Below are 16,074 nucleotides of genomic sequence, written 5' to 3' on the forward strand. Positions count from 1 at the left end.
CTATATAGCCATCATTTTTTTCCTCTTATGCAGTTTACAAGCTAAAACATTTTCATATAATAGGATTTAAACAAATACCAGAGATGAGCATATCGTCAAGTTTCTAGTTAGATAACTGTAAGTGTTTGAAAGTTTGAAATAATGATTAACTAAAGAATAGGATTTTTTTTCTTCAGGAAATGATAATAAGTCCATACCTGATGTATTTCTTAGAGCAAGCTTTAGAACCAATACCTATAGGTCAGCCTGGTCAAGCAGCCTCTCCTCCTACAAAGAAAAGTAAGTACACAGAATAAAGTGTTTTCTTGCAATTCTTCACTTGAATTTAATTTCCATAAGGAAGTAATTCAAAGCCATCTAAATGTAGAACTTCACTATATTTCCTCTACATTTGTAGTCAAATATCATTTCCAGTGCTTTCTGATAGAAAAAAGGAGTTGTCCTTGAAATTTGTTTCTGATCTTGATTTTTCTTTATTAAATTTATCCGTTTATAATTAAAACATTTTGTATGACACCGTATAGGTTTTTGAACTGACTTAATATGACCTTGTCTTTATGTTAAATTGTTACATTTTTCGTTCCTTTATTTAGACAGCAATATTATAATTAAGCTTTTTTTTTTTTTTATAGTGGATCCATTCAGTATGTTGAATATAGATCTGGATGCTTCAAGCACATCACTGACAACAGGAGCTTACTACAACTCATTCCCTGTTGATGTTGTTGTGTTCATTAGAGTGGAACCATCTATAATAAGATTCAACTGTGTCCCTGTTTCTAGAGTAGAATGTCTTCTACAGGTTCCATCACTAGATGTAGTGTTTAGCACAAGAGGACCAGATATGGAGGCCCAAATAGGAGAGGCTTCACCTCCACTTAAGACCAAAGGTATTTTGAAATTGTGGGTATATGTTATTGTTGTCAAATTTACTGCATAATGGAAATACATGTAGTGATAAAGTTCCCTTTCACTCAATGTTTAATTTCGTCGTGATCAGATTGATGCATAGATGAAAAAATGTTTTACATACAGGAAACAATTAGAAAAGCTTTTATATTAAAACCTTCTTCAATTGTATAAATTTGCTGACTTTTTAAAACAACTGTCATTTTCAAACAAAAGAAACTATCCCGTAAAATTCAATTTTTATTCTTGAATATTTTGAATGATGCCTATTGCAGTTAGCAGAGAGCGTAACTGGAGTGGAGGGAAGTCTGAGAAGTCAAGAAGCCACAGTAATACTTCATCCAGTAATGATTTACCAGTCATGTCCAAAGCAGGAGGTCTCAGTTTCACAGGAAGATTATCAGATTTCTCATTGTATATTTTCCATCCCTATGGTGGAGCCCAGAGAAAGATGACATCTCCAATGTATTCTAGTGATTCTGCATATAAACTGGGTAGGTCTTTACAATGATATGATATATGATAAAAAAAAAATGGTAAATTGAATAATTGAATGTTAGAAGTTAAAATGATATAAATGAAACAGTATCCAAATAATATACAGTAAAAAATTAGATAGAAAAAAAAGATACTTACCACATGGCATTCAACGACTTAGTAAACCCACTCCATATAGAAAGCTTGAAAAGGTCATAAAAAAGTTGAGGACAAAAGGCTTCTTTTTTTTTAAAGAGTCTGAAAATCATTCCAGTAGCAAAATACCAAAACAATAAATGAAAATATTAAGAACAAATATTATTAAGGTAACCACCAATAATTAAGCATAGTTTTTGTCGAGCCTGCGACTTTTGTCGCAGAAAGCTCGACATAGGGATAGTGATCCGTCGGCGGCGGCGGCGTTAGCTAACTTCTTAAAAGCTTTATATTTTAGAAGCTAGAAGACCTGGATGCTTCATACTTTGTATATAGATGCCTTATGTTACGAAGTTTCCGTCTGTCATATGTCCATTGTTCTTGACCTCATTTTCATGGTTCAGTGACTACTTGGAAAAAAAAGTCAACATTTTTTGTAATGTTAATTTCTTTCATATTATGAGTAATAGGATAACTATATTTAGTATGTGCGTACCTTGCAAGGTCCTCATGCCCGTCAGACAATTTTCATTTGACCTCGACCTCATTTCATGGATCAGTGAACAAGGTTAAGTTTTCGTGGTCAAGTCCATATATCAGATACTATAAGCAGTAGGGCTACTATATTTGGTATATGGAATGATTGTAAGGTGTACATGTCCAACTGGTAGGTGTCATCTGACCTTGACCTCATTTTCAGGGTTCAGTGGTCAAAGTTAAGTTTTTGAGTTTTGGTCTTTTTTTCTAATACTATATGCAATAGGTCAACTATATTTGGTGTATGGAAATATTTTATGATGTACATGTCAGTCTCGCAGGTTTTATTTGACCTTGACCTCATTTCCACGGTTCATTTCTCAGTGTTTAGTTTTTGTGTTTTGGTCTGTTTTTCTTCAACTATAAGCAATAGATCAACTATATTTGTTGTATGGAAGGATTGTAAGGTGTATATGTCTGTCTGGCAGGTATCATCTGACCTTGACCTCATTTTCATGGTTCATTGGTCAATATTTAGTTTTCTTGGTTAAGACTGTTTCTTAGAAACTATAAGCAATAGGTCAACTATGTTTGGTTTATTGAATGATTGTAAGGTGTACATGTATTTCTCGTTTGGTTTATCTGACCTTGACCTCATTTTCTTGGATCATGTTAAGTTTATGTGTTACTTGTAGTAAAGCTTTATATTTAGGACTATCAACATAAAATCAATGGTTAGTAAAGAAGGCGAGACATTTCAGTGTGTGCACTCTTGTTATCTAATATTAATATTTTTTTATAGTACTTTTGTACTTATATGGAGAAATGAAATGATTTTGCTCTTAAAATACTATTAAATTGGGAATTATAGGGTATGAGATTTTTCTGATTTCCTTTATTTCATATTTCTTAAATAACTTTTAACTCAATTTGCTACTTTACCATTCATTAAATGCATTTAAAGCTGTTTGAATTGGATTAATACTCAAAATAATATACAATTACTGTCTTTTGATGAGGTAAATATGTGGTTTTATTGACTTTTGAAAAACTGATATTCACTGAGGCCAACGGCCGAAGTGAATATCAGTTTTTCAAAAGTCAATTAAACCACAAATTTACCGAAACAAAAGACAGTAATTGTTTTATTCCATATTCCGAGAGAAATGTATGTAATCGAAATTATTTACCAAAACCAATTGTACATCAAACGTTTTACCAAAATCATACACGTAAAAGCACGCAACGTTTTGCGCGGTGAATATACTTTTTCCGCAGGTGAATATGCTTATTTATTCAAAATCCCATTCATATAGAAAAACCTACTAAAGTTTTATCAATATGGAATAATAAAAAATATCATATATGTATTTTGTCATTCTGACTTATTCTTTTTTCTTTCATGTTTTAAACAGGAAGCATTCAAGAACATGGTACTGCTTGGTCAGAGATGTCAAGAAGAGATATGTTGAGTTTGAATGTAGAATTTATTAAAGTGACGATTTCTAGATCTCGTAAACTGGAAGTTAGACTTGATCAACCTTCACATATTCATGTATCTAAACATGAACCACAGTCAAGATCAAATGTTGTTAGGTTTTCAGGTAAGCCAGTTTGTGGGTTTGTGTTTATAAGTGAATTTCTGTTCATAGTATACTAAGAACTGGAAAATGTTTGGGGCAGTAATATTTTGGCTATTTTCACTGAGTGACTACTCACTAACCCCACTCTTGGTAAATAGTGTTTGTCTTGGATCTTAATGGATTGCTAGTTTTCCTGTCTGTGGTCGATGGTTCTCTCCTGTTCTACCACTAATAAAACTGGCTGCCATAAAATAGCCAAGAGTGCTGAACAATCAAGCATTAATCAATTAGAATTTAAAAAATAAAGAGATGTTTGATTGCTAATGAGACAAACAGAGACCAAATGAAGTAGATGTTAGCAACTATAGGTCACTATACAGCCTTCAACAATGAGCTAAGCCTTTACTGCATGGCAAGCTCTAAAAGGATACCTGACATCACAAAATACAAAATTAAAATGAAGAAAACCAACAGCCTGATTTATGTACAAAACAACAAACCAAAAACAAATATTATATACAGCAACAAAGATAAACAACTGAAATACAGGCTACTAACTTTTGACAGTCACAAACAGAATATGGAAGTGTTAAATATGTTTACATGTACTCAACCCTCTCCCTAACCTGGGTCAGGGATGAGATAGTAAGCCCGTATATTGAAAAAACAACAGCAGTATATACTAAGCATATGTTTAGACCTAACTCCTACCAAGGAAAGTAATATGATTTGTAAAAGTAAACAACATAATGATTTACAATGTTATGTTTCAGCTGTCTGTGACATTGGAACAGCTATGTTTAAGTACGACATGAGAAGATTGTCAGAAATCCTTACATTTCCTAAGGCTTGGTACAACAGAAATCTTACTAGACGTTTGTTCCTTGGAGAGGAGAGCTTTGCACAGACTGGCGATGAAGGTATCCATAGCACTATCGTTGTAAATCTTCATATATATGTTCGTGAGGGTCTCCAATAGATTTTCTTTTGTATCTTTGCTGTCATGTTCTTTGTTGAAAGTTGATAGTTTGTTTTGAAAGATGTTTGAATATAACTTTTAAGTTAAACAAATATTTGTAAAAATAACATTGGTAGTATTAACTGTGCAATAAAAGTCTGTTATAATAAGTTAATTACACCAAGTTTGCATAAAAAAAATATAGAAAAAAAGAAGGGCAACCTTTATCCACTTATCTGTTTTGTTTCTTAAGTAGTTTCTCTGAAAATCCCCTTGGAGACCCTCATGTCAGCAGCATGCAGTAACTTTGAAGATTTATATCAATCAAATAACTTCTTGATGTGACGTTTTTCGTTAATTTAAGCAATGCTTCATAATTGATATTATTTAGCAGTTTTGTGTTTAATTTTACCTTTACAACAGCTAAAGCTATTTGACAGCTTTTGCAGATCATCTTATTATTTTAATTCATTTTTCATTATTTTAAGTTGAGATATTTTATTGTAGGGCAGTCATACCTCCTAGGATTATGTTTATTAATAGATATTTAGAATATGGTCAAATTAATTTTTCTGAAAACATAATATAATGACCAATTCATCACATGTTGTGACAAGAATCATTATTCATTAAACTGATTATATTTATAAAAGTACAAATTAGTCATGTATTTAATTTATATTCCTTGCAATTTTTTTTATAACTGCTATAGCTAGAATTCATATTAAATTATATTCATATATATTTTTAGTTGCAGTTAGATCTTCAATATCTGTGAAACTGTGCATCTATGTATCTTACAATACTGAAACAGTTCAAATTAAAAGATGAAATATATTTCATATGCAAAATATTTTGCTCGCTTTTTTTTTAAAAACTTTTATCAAGATCTTTGACTAAAACAGATTAAATTCATTTCAATAAAATTAATTTTTTGATAAAAATGACAGACCAGTCCAATCCCAGTTCAATCATAAGATTTATAGAATTCATGAGGTATGGCTGACCATGCATTTTATTATTGTTATGTTGTGTTTTTCTTTTCCTGTTATGTACTGAGCCTGTACTTTCAGAATGGGACAGTTCGTCAACCAGCTCAATGGGAGATGCAGGCTCATTTAGCCCTGCTTCTAAAATTTTTACCTCTTCTCCTGCGCTTAATGTTAATGGAAGTGACACAAAAACACGAAAAACTCATCATCGCAGAGGTTCTTCTGGTGACAAATTCAGGACTCAACTCAGTATGGAACTTAAGAACGAGATTGACAGCAGAGTAAATAGAAGAGGTTCGATCATTTTTGTCTTTTTGTAAATATTGTTAAATTTCACCAGATTGTCTTAAAATCAAGAAATGAAATGAAATGAAGTGTTTATTGATTGCTTAATGAAAGCAGTTATCTTTAATATCTGGAACATAATTGAAAGCATAGTCTCCTAATTTTGTAAAATTGTAGTGAAAATCATTTATGTCACCACATCAGCAAAAATTGTTATGGTTTTGAATTTTTTTTACCATTACTATGGATACAGACATCATGTTTTGATCACCTATATACCAAATTATATTCAATACAAAAAATAAGCTTTTTTAGCAAAAGAGTTTCTCATCATTTGCTGATTTTTGGTTGAAGTGGCGCCACAAGAGATGTTTTTTTTAAAGTTAAATGAGTAATAAATTGTCTGCTGCCTACATTAAAATGCTATGAATTATAGCATGTACTATAATAAAAAGTAATTGTTATTGTATTTTTAAAGTGATAAAATTTTCTTATACTTTGATCTCTATCTTTGCTTTGTTGTCAGAAAGAGTCAGTTTTTTAAAAGAAATTTAAGCTTGAATGCACTTTGCCTCATATATAAAGTTTGTTTAATTTTGCAAAAATAACATTATTTCTATTGAGTGCTTAAAACTCTAATTAACTACATGAAAATTTGTTCAAAACTTGACTTAATGCTTTCATGCTTCTTCATGCCTTGGAAGATTATTATATCCATGCACAAATTTGTGGCTCTTTTTACAGAAAATGTTAAGTCTAAAACTGATCATAAGTTTTACTGAAAGTTTGTGACTTAAGAATATTTTTTCTCTTAAGATATTTGCGAAAATATTTGCTGTTTGTATGTTATTTGAATTTTGAAGCTTACTTTTCATATAGAGTTATCCTGTTCTGTCTGTGTTTATATTTCAAAATTAATGACAGCATAGCATAACATTAAAAATTAAATATATATATTCAAATTTTCAGGACTTAAAATATTCAAGCGTAAGTTTTCAGCTGATGGAACCTCATACACACAAACTTCAGCACTTACTAAATACATAGCTTGAATTATGTTCAGTACATTTATTATATGTAACCATCATTATCAGGACTATTTGTGTTGTATGCTTTGTGTCGATGCTTGAGTATCTTTTGTGTAATGCAAATTGAACTTCTGAACATTTATTATTTATCTTTATATTTTCAAAAAATAATTTTCCCTCGTCATCCGATACATATTACTAAGTTGCTTGTCAGCACATCCTACCATTGATATTTCATGTAATGTGTTTTAATTCCTGTGTATCATTTATACTATCAAAGAACTGTCATCAGTATTTACATGTACATACTTTATTTCTGTCAATGTATGTAATAGTATATATATAGTTATCATTATTCTATACAGTTATTTTAATCCTGAACTTCATACTGAACAATTGAAGTTAGGATATAATTCTTATTTATTCTTCAAGCTGAAGCATCATTTAGATTTTACTTAAGAAAAATAAGATTAACTTTTCTTGTCATATGCATTTTTAAGTTTTAAAATTCATTTATGACATTTAGTTGTAGATTGCTTATATCATTTTGATGCAAATGTCATCACAGAAGTCATAGAATTGCACCATTATTTGTGATATATATCCAAAAGGTCTTTTAGCAAACTGGTCTTTGATAAATATGATATCCCATTTTCAGTCTTAGATCTTTATACTTTTTCAGACACATATTTAATCATAGCTACCAACCTGAAGCAATGAGAGTGCATGTGATAACATGACTTAGCATGCCAAAAAGCATATAAAACACATGGCTTTTATTGTCCTAAAACTACACAAATTAAGTACTTTGAATTGCTGTAAACATTTATTATATTCCACATTTGCCCTTTTGGAATACCTTGACTTGGTAAATAATCATAATAATTACTGTTTTGGTTGAAGGTCATAGTAACTTTTTACTGAAACAAGACTTCAATGAATTATGATTTTAGAGGCTTTTGCTTTGCATTTTGGTCAGTATTAAATTTATTTCTTTTTGAAAATGGACTTAAATAAATGATATTATAAATCAGGTAAGAGTTAGATGAAGGTAAATACAGAGAATTAAAGGATATAAAAATTTCTGCCAGGAAAAAGTTATGTATAATAATCTTATTTCATACACATGTATATTCTAATAACCTTAAAGGGGCTGTCAAATTCATGTTCACCTATTTGACTCAAATTATTATATTGGACTTATAACATACTAAAACGCATATTCAAATTATAAAAAGTCTAAAATAAACAATTTACGAGGCATAGACTCGATAGTATATATCAGCATTTCGTGTGTATTTTAGTCTAGACGCCATCTAATTAACCCTCGAGGTGACCTCCGAAAACTGCTGACGGTCATATAACCTGATATAAACATAAACATAGATATAAATAGATTGGGAACTTGTGCAATTGGATTTTTCTAGGTCTGTTTGATTTCATATTATAGGTTAAAAAAATATGTTAATAATAGTTTTTACCTGTATAGGAATGTTTTTCTGCCTTTGTCATTAAATCCTTGGAAGAGTTTGATTACCAACATATTTCACTTTGGTAAAGTTCCTTATGTTGAGGACAACTCTGGACTTCTTTGCAGTTGCCTCCTAAAAAATGGGCATTGTGTATGTGGCCTTGCTTACTAAAGTTATTTATCTGTTATGTAATATTATAAAATGATCTCCTGTTTAAATAAAACTGAATCCCAAATTTAGTTAAAAAACATTTATATTTACAGCACTGCATGAAAAAGGCAATAGTGGTAGCTTTTTTCCTTTAGAGAGAAAGAATTTATTTTGTGTTGTTCAATAATTGATGCTTATTTGGATGTCTCTTCAGTTTGAGGTCCCTTTTCCATTTGATTAGATAATAATTAATCTGGTACATACCAGTATACCAGACAAGATACAATGTACTATGCTTTCTATTGGCATTATTGTTTTTGATGATTAATCTATGAGACTGTGTGGAATAAACATTATTTTGATTTGATTTTAACATGTGTGAGCTCACCATGATAAACTGAAACCTCAAAATTGATGTTTTTTGGATAAAAAAAAATTATGGTTACTTTGTTTTAAGCAAAATGGTTTTAGTCTATTCTTTTCTGAATGCATGCAGTATTTAATGATCTGATTAAACATGGCTGTAAGCTTGGACATAATTGAATAAAATTGGAAGATTATTCTAAAACATAGCAATAAACAGAGCAAAAGATTGAATAATAAATAACAGTCAAGATTTTAATCAAAACATATTTATTTTCAGAACAAAATTTTTGACTCAAACCAATCTGTGTTATAAATAGGACTGATAAGTTTAGATAGTTTCAGACAGAAAATTGTCAGTTAAAAAATGAAGTGTATACTTAGCTATTATTGTTTTTTACATAGGTTCAGTGTCAGCTCCTCAGTCACCTACAGATATTAGCTTCAGTGAATCTGGTTCTATATCAACACACAGGTCTTTATCCAAACAACGAGCTAGCTTGACCCCTTCAGAAACACCCAGAAACAAGAGAAGAGCTTCAGGAGCTTCAGTACCTAAACCTTCCAGTTCATGGGAAACCCTTGTAATGTTTGCTGTAAATCTGTCACAGTTAGACCTCAGAGTCCAGATGAGCAATGTTATGGGCAATACAGTGTAAGTTTTGGTTTGTTTAGATATATTTTAAACATGTTTTTTGCCAATTTTATTTCATATAAATAAGAAGATATTGTATGATTGCTAACAAGATAACTAACCACCAGAGACCAAGGGACAAGGAAGCTGTCTGGTTTTTAGGAGATACTGTTGATCATTAAAAATTTAGATCTGAGGGTTCAGATAAGAAATTGTATGGAAGTAAAATATTTAAGACCACTAGGAGAACATAATCTTTCCTCTTCAGTTAATTGTAGTTTATGGTCAGATCTTAGTCAAAATGAATCATGTTATTGATGAATTATATGTATATTTTAAGCTCACAGGGCAAAGAAGGCCAGTTGAGGCTGTTAACATCGCCTGTGATCAATGATCATCCTTAAACTTGTTCAGAAATACTATCCTCTAAACCCTCAGGAAAAATATACTTGGAACCAAGAGTCTGGAAACAGTCATATTCACCAGACATGACCTAATCTGAAAGGTCGATGACCAAAGTGTTAGATTTTCAACAGTTTGAAATTTAGATACAGTTGAAATTGATACACTGCATCTTACCAATGTAGATAGTTAAAACTTGGTTGATGTCTTGATGTCTTGAAGTCAGAATATATTGATCTATTGATTGCTTTTCTTTGAATAAATAAATTTGTAATCCTTTTATCTTAAGCATAATTTTATATACTATGGCCAAAGTGGGTTCATTTATTTTTATGGGTACCATTTTTTCTTGGCTCGAGTAAAAATTGTATTTTCATGGATATTTGATTTTGTTGTTTTGCCAAAGTTTGCTTAAAAGCCTATAGAACATTTAAATTCTTGTTACCACTTCCCACAGAGTCCATGAAAATAATAATGCATCCACAATATATGAACTTCCTATATCTGCTTTCTAGATGGTCAACGAAAAATGTGAAGAGCCAGGGGAGATTATCCATTGATTGTAGTGGACACAAAGATCTGAAGATTACAACTGGAATGGATAATTCTCATTTTGATTCTAAAGGAGGAGTTGTTGGTGGTACCCTAGAAATTAACAACTTATCAACATTTGGTAAGTATTATCACAGGAGAAATGCTAGATACTATTCTCAGTTTAATAAGTGGTCATTGACAGAATCCCAAAGCTATTTAGTTTAATGCCTTATAAGTGGTCAATGACAGAATCTCCCCAAAATGCCTCATACTAAACTCTTTATGGAGAGGATGTTTGTGATATGCTGCATATAAATATTTTATCATTTTGTTAGTTTTTGGCAGAATAGGCATATTTACACTTATGGGTATTTAGCTGAATTTGCTTCAAATGAACTTAGATCTGTCTCAGAATAACCATCTGATTCTTGCAACAATCACGTTTTAAATATGTCATCAAATGTTTCAAGCTGTGATGCAATATTTTGCGGGAACTTGCATGGTTTTTAGGTAATGGCAGACAAGTTTTGCTACAAGTGTAAATGTGTCTATTGGTACCAGCAGGGTTAGTTGCCTGCTAGTTTTAACTGTATTTCAATGACCACAAACAAATACAGTGAACAGCTCCATTTGAAAAATATGATCAGAATTCTTGATTCAATTTAAAGAGTATGTAAGGTTGGAAGGAGACGGAAATAGATAAGTTTTGTCTGCTCTCTCATTAAATATGTACAGTTAGCCTGACATTGGGATAGCATATCCATTCTTAGCTTTGTTTTTGTTCAAGAAGTTTATAATTGTTTTTTAGAAGAAGAAAATATATTTACCAGAAATGGTGTATCATGTTATTTTTACAAACTTTATACATTTTTTTTGTGTTTGAAGCCATTGAATGATGAGATATTACTGCTTAAACAATTCATGATAAATGCAACAATACTGTACTTTCCATTTAAACAAATTAGCCATGCTTTTTTGTTTAATTCTACTTTTGGTTTTGAAACACAAAATAAAATCTCAACATAAGGCGGAGAAAGATCTGTTTTCTTCCTGTGGATCTTTGATGCGTTACCAAAAAATGTATATATGTTTGTAGAAATAATTTGTAAAATACAACTAACACAGACTTTATAAATGTATAAAACGTTTGCTTATTTAATCCCCTGGTTTCATTGGAAATTAGCATTACAGAAGGAACTTCAGTGTTATTGTTGTAGCACTAAGAGGTATTGTTAACAACTATTATTGCAATAAAATATATTAAGTTGGTTAAAAAAACAAAACACACTTAAAGTCAGCTTTACCTAATTTACAATGCTATCATAATGTATTCCAGTTGAAGTTAATGAAGATCCAATAATTGGAAAAGAACCCAGTCATAGATTAGGCTTATCACTGTTTGCTATAGAATGTCGTATGGATTATATGGGTACCAGTGTACTGATGACAAGACTAAGTAAACTAGACATTGAAATAAAGGATGAATGGCATGTAGAAAACAAAAGTGAAAGTGACAGTCCCTTGGCTACAACTAGGTAGGACTTCTGTTCATAGTAAACAAAATAGAGAAATAACAGATGGTTTAGGAAACTGTGAAATAAACAATGCTAAGCAAGAAATTGATAAAAATATGTGAAAATTATTGCTTAGTAAAAGCAGTATAATAGATATATGGAATTGAAGTCAAGTGAGACAGTATCACAACAAAAGAATTTTACCAAAATAATGAACAAAGCTCAAAATATATGACAGTCTCCAAAATGCTTAAATATTCTGGTTTTTTATATGCCCGTCAAAATTTTGACGGGACGTATTATGGTATACAAATGTCAGTCTGTCCGGCGTAAACATGTCGCACTGTAACTTGAGAACGACTTATCCAAATTTCATGAAACTGTAAATAGTTGTTTCTTATGATGGTCAAACGATCTGTATACTTTTTGGTGAAAATAAGATTGAAACTTTTTGAGTTACGGGACTTAGTAACTAAAACAGGTGTGTGTTTTTTTTCACAAACTTTACACACTTCTTAGTTATATTAATCTTAAGATCTGTATACTTTTTGGTGATGATTCAAAAATTTTTTTTTGAGTTATTGAGTATTTTGTAAAAAAAGGGGGAGTTGTTTTTCACATGTGGCGCCGTAACTCAAAAACGATTTATGATTATTGCTTAAAATATTACACACTTCTTAGTTATATTAATCTAAAGATCTGTATACTTTTTGGTTTTGATTCAAAATTTTATTTTAGAGATATTGATTTTTTTTTTTTCAAAAGGGTGGTTTTTACATGTTGCACCATATCTCAAAAACGATTTATGATTATTGCTTAAAATTTTACACACTTCTTAGGTATATGAATCTTAAGATCTGTATACTTTTTGGTTTTGTTTTAGAGATATTGAGTTTTTGTAAAAAAAAGGGGGGGGGGGGGGGTTCGCATGTCGCGCCATATGTCAGAAACTATTTATGATTATTGCATAAAAATTCACACACAAGACGATGGGCGTATCATGCGCTCATGGCGCAGCTGTTTATTTTTTGTCTAAATAGTTTCCACACAAACAGTAAAAAAATAATCTAGAAAAAAGTGTTGCATTAAACAAAAGTCGACTATGAAGATGATATTAACACAAGTTGCATGAAAACAATGTTATGAATTAGTAGCAGTTGAAAGCATATTTATTAAAAGGTTATTGATGAGACCAAAAGTTATTTTTGAGATGTCATCGTTTTCAGCAAGAAATTCACTATTGCAGTTGTATGGTTTGCTATATGAAAGTTCTCCTTCATTTATCCCCTTAGATTAGATGAAAACTCGACAGATTTTCACATAAAAAATATTAACCCTGTGTTTGTAGATTACATACATTTTTTGGTAGCAAAAACTTAACTTCTAATATTATGCATGTTTCAGACCTGGTTTAATGTTTGCACATGGAGAACTTGGTTGGGACCAGTTTCACACAATGATATCAAGATCTACAACACCTGATATTTTTAAGATGGTGGCAAAGATTGAGGAATTCATAACTATGCAGTTTAACAGCAGTAGGCGGGCCTTGTCTGCTATTGGACCAATAGGAACAAAGAGGCCTCTTGATAAACAAAAACAAAGTGATGAAGATGAATGTAAGAAAGTGATCTTTGCAGTCCATTCTTTTACATCAAAGATATAATTTTCCATGTATCATAAACACAATTGTAGAACTATTTGATTGATTTTAGGTTTCAGTGTATATCAATGTACTGTAAATTCAGAAATAAATGTATGCATTTTTATTGGGAATCCTTGTCCTCTAGCAAAAGTGTGAAATCTAATTAATGCAATTACAAAAATTATATGAAGGAAAATCGCTTCTGAAATTATGAATGCAAGTTTTTATTATTTCAAACTTGAAAATGTCGCAATTTTTGCAATTAATAAAAACATCGCAATGATTTATGAATTTATAGTACCTCACATACTAAACAAGACAAGCAAATTTATTTCAGATTTGTGGGACATTAAATACCATAGACATTGGCAAAAGGCATTTGAGATGATAGCAGACTGTAAATTTTCTATGTTACCATCCATGATTCCTAAAGTAGGAACTATCTTAGGTGGCAACATTAGTTTACATGGCAACAACATGACCTTGGCTTGTTTCCATGGTATCAACTTCAGATCAAAATCATGGGCACTGTTCAGTTTGAATGAAGCTTTTATTGTGTTTGCAACAGAAGCTCAGAAAACACAGGATGGAGGTAAGTTCATAAAGTAGATTTAGAAGTTAATTATCTATTTCTGTGGATGTATTGAAAATGACTGAACGGGGAACTTATTTTTTGCCCACTTATTATTTCTTTTTAAAGTTTAAATGGAAAACAATTATGAATGTAAAAAAATAACAACCCTGTTGAGCAGAAGTCATAAAATAACAAGGAATAAATTATGTTTTAAAAAGTTTGTTTTCAACATCTCAACATTGACATTGATCCTTAAAATTATAATATTTTAATTTAAAGTAAAATGTTGATACTGAAAAATACATGCCTCAATTTTTTCTTCAGATCTCCACATAGTACAAGATTTGAAATTAAATATTGGCCGTGAAGCACAACATACTTTAGGAAAGAATATGGCTTCTGTTTGTAAGATAAGCAGAGGTCACACAATGCCACCAACATTTACCAGTGTCCAGGAATGGTTCCATTATGCATTTGCTACATCAGAAATTAAAGGTAATTGTTGTGTATTAATTTGTGAATTTTATAATCTGAATATATTCTATTAAGTAGAGATGTCAACTACCGCTAGGGGAAAAAACTGGAGATAAGAAACATGCCCTAACTCCTGACATTATTTTTCTTATGTTAGGTCATGTAACAGGTCCTTAACAAAGCATCATTTAGAAAGTTAATGTGGACAAGGGGAACACATAGATAGTTAATAAGCTACATATATACGGATAATTTTAATGCAAAAATATTATAGAAAATTATATAGGAAACACAAAAAAGACCACTTGTAGCGGGTCATTAATTTACTGAAGTATGTTACAAATGATATGTTGCAAGTATTACTCAACACAGTTTAAACCTCTATGAACCTTCAAATGTATATCATTATATATTTGAAAAAAATAATATTAGTTTTGCTCAAATAAAAAACCAGACCCAGCTGTTGCATATTTTTTTTTAAAATGCGAAAATGTTACTTCCCTTTTTGGCTATAGTTCGTGTTGAATTTGAGAAATTTAAGTCATTATCAAAATTAGAAAATAAACTAAACAATATTAACAATATATAACAATTAAGAGCAGGAAAATATATTAAAATGTATTATTTAATATCAGCTGCAACTCATATAAATATATATATGACGCTTTCCTGCTGAAGGTTGGTGATTCTCTCTGGGTACTCCGCTTTTGCGACAAATAAATCTGGCCACCATGAAATAGGAAAGAGTACAGAAATATGTGTTCAACACCAACCATGAATAAATCAATCAACAGAATTGAAGATATTTATACATCATTGCAGTGCATTTCAAAAACTGATTTGATTATTATTCTGCTTGTTAAGATTGGTATTGTATTTTTTTATTCCCAGATTTGGATAATTTTCCAACCATGCAAAGGTATGGTGTTGAGAGTCCAAAGGATCACAGACGTCGACGTACACAGGACTACTTCCATGATACAGAGATGATATTTGTGTTGCCATCATTAGAAATGTGCCTCAAATCCATTCATAAGCAAGGAGAATATGAGCCTCAATCTGATGGTAAATAGGGTCATGTCGAATAACTTTACATTATATCTTCTTTTCAAGTTTTGTAATACTTACAATTTTTCAAGTTGATGATGTTTTGGTTAAAAAACAAAGAATTTACAAAAGAGAAGAAGATAACTCTTTGCTGCCATTTTTAAGAATGCAAATATAACATGATGTCATCCCCCTTTGAAATAAAAAAAAAACACAGTTGCATCATAGATATGATTATTTTCTTCCATTTACGAATTATTTGTTTAAAGGGAGGAATGGAGATAATAATCTTACAGTTTGGACACATTGTTATGTAATAGATGAACAAGTTATATGACTTATTATAATTGTGTTGTATGATGGTACTGGTTTATGTGGTGGTTGCTGTACTTAAATGCTG

At 30.8% G+C, this 16,074-nt stretch overlaps 1 protein-coding gene across 1 annotated transcript in view; it reads left to right on the plus strand.

Moving 5' to 3' along the window:
- Nucleotides 1–16,074, plus strand: part of LOC127716121 (transmembrane protein KIAA1109-like) — an 84,503-nt gene that overhangs the window by 66,209 nt on the left and 2,220 nt on the right. The window contains exons 48-61 of the mRNA XM_052222203.1: nt 177–279; nt 633–890; nt 1,185–1,403; nt 3,435–3,623; nt 4,376–4,522; nt 5,634–5,846; nt 6,807–6,824; nt 9,256–9,505; nt 10,402–10,559; nt 11,757–11,955; nt 13,339–13,553; nt 13,917–14,171; nt 14,478–14,648; nt 15,519–15,692. Of these exons, the coding sequence (XP_052078163.1) occupies nt 177–279; nt 633–890; nt 1,185–1,403; nt 3,435–3,623; nt 4,376–4,522; nt 5,634–5,846; nt 6,807–6,824; nt 9,256–9,505; nt 10,402–10,559; nt 11,757–11,955; nt 13,339–13,553; nt 13,917–14,171; nt 14,478–14,648; nt 15,519–15,692 (2,569 nt within the window). The remainder of the gene's footprint in view (nt 1–176; nt 280–632; nt 891–1,184; nt 1,404–3,434; nt 3,624–4,375; nt 4,523–5,633; nt 5,847–6,806; nt 6,825–9,255; nt 9,506–10,401; nt 10,560–11,756; nt 11,956–13,338; nt 13,554–13,916; nt 14,172–14,477; nt 14,649–15,518; nt 15,693–16,074) is intronic.

The sequence above is a fragment of the Mytilus californianus genome, unplaced genomic scaffold (genome assembly GCF_021869535.1).
Source record: "Mytilus californianus isolate M0D057914Y unplaced genomic scaffold, xbMytCali1.0.p SCAF_9, whole genome shotgun sequence".
In the NCBI taxonomy this organism is placed as follows: domain Eukaryota; kingdom Metazoa; phylum Mollusca; class Bivalvia; order Mytilida; family Mytilidae; genus Mytilus; species Mytilus californianus.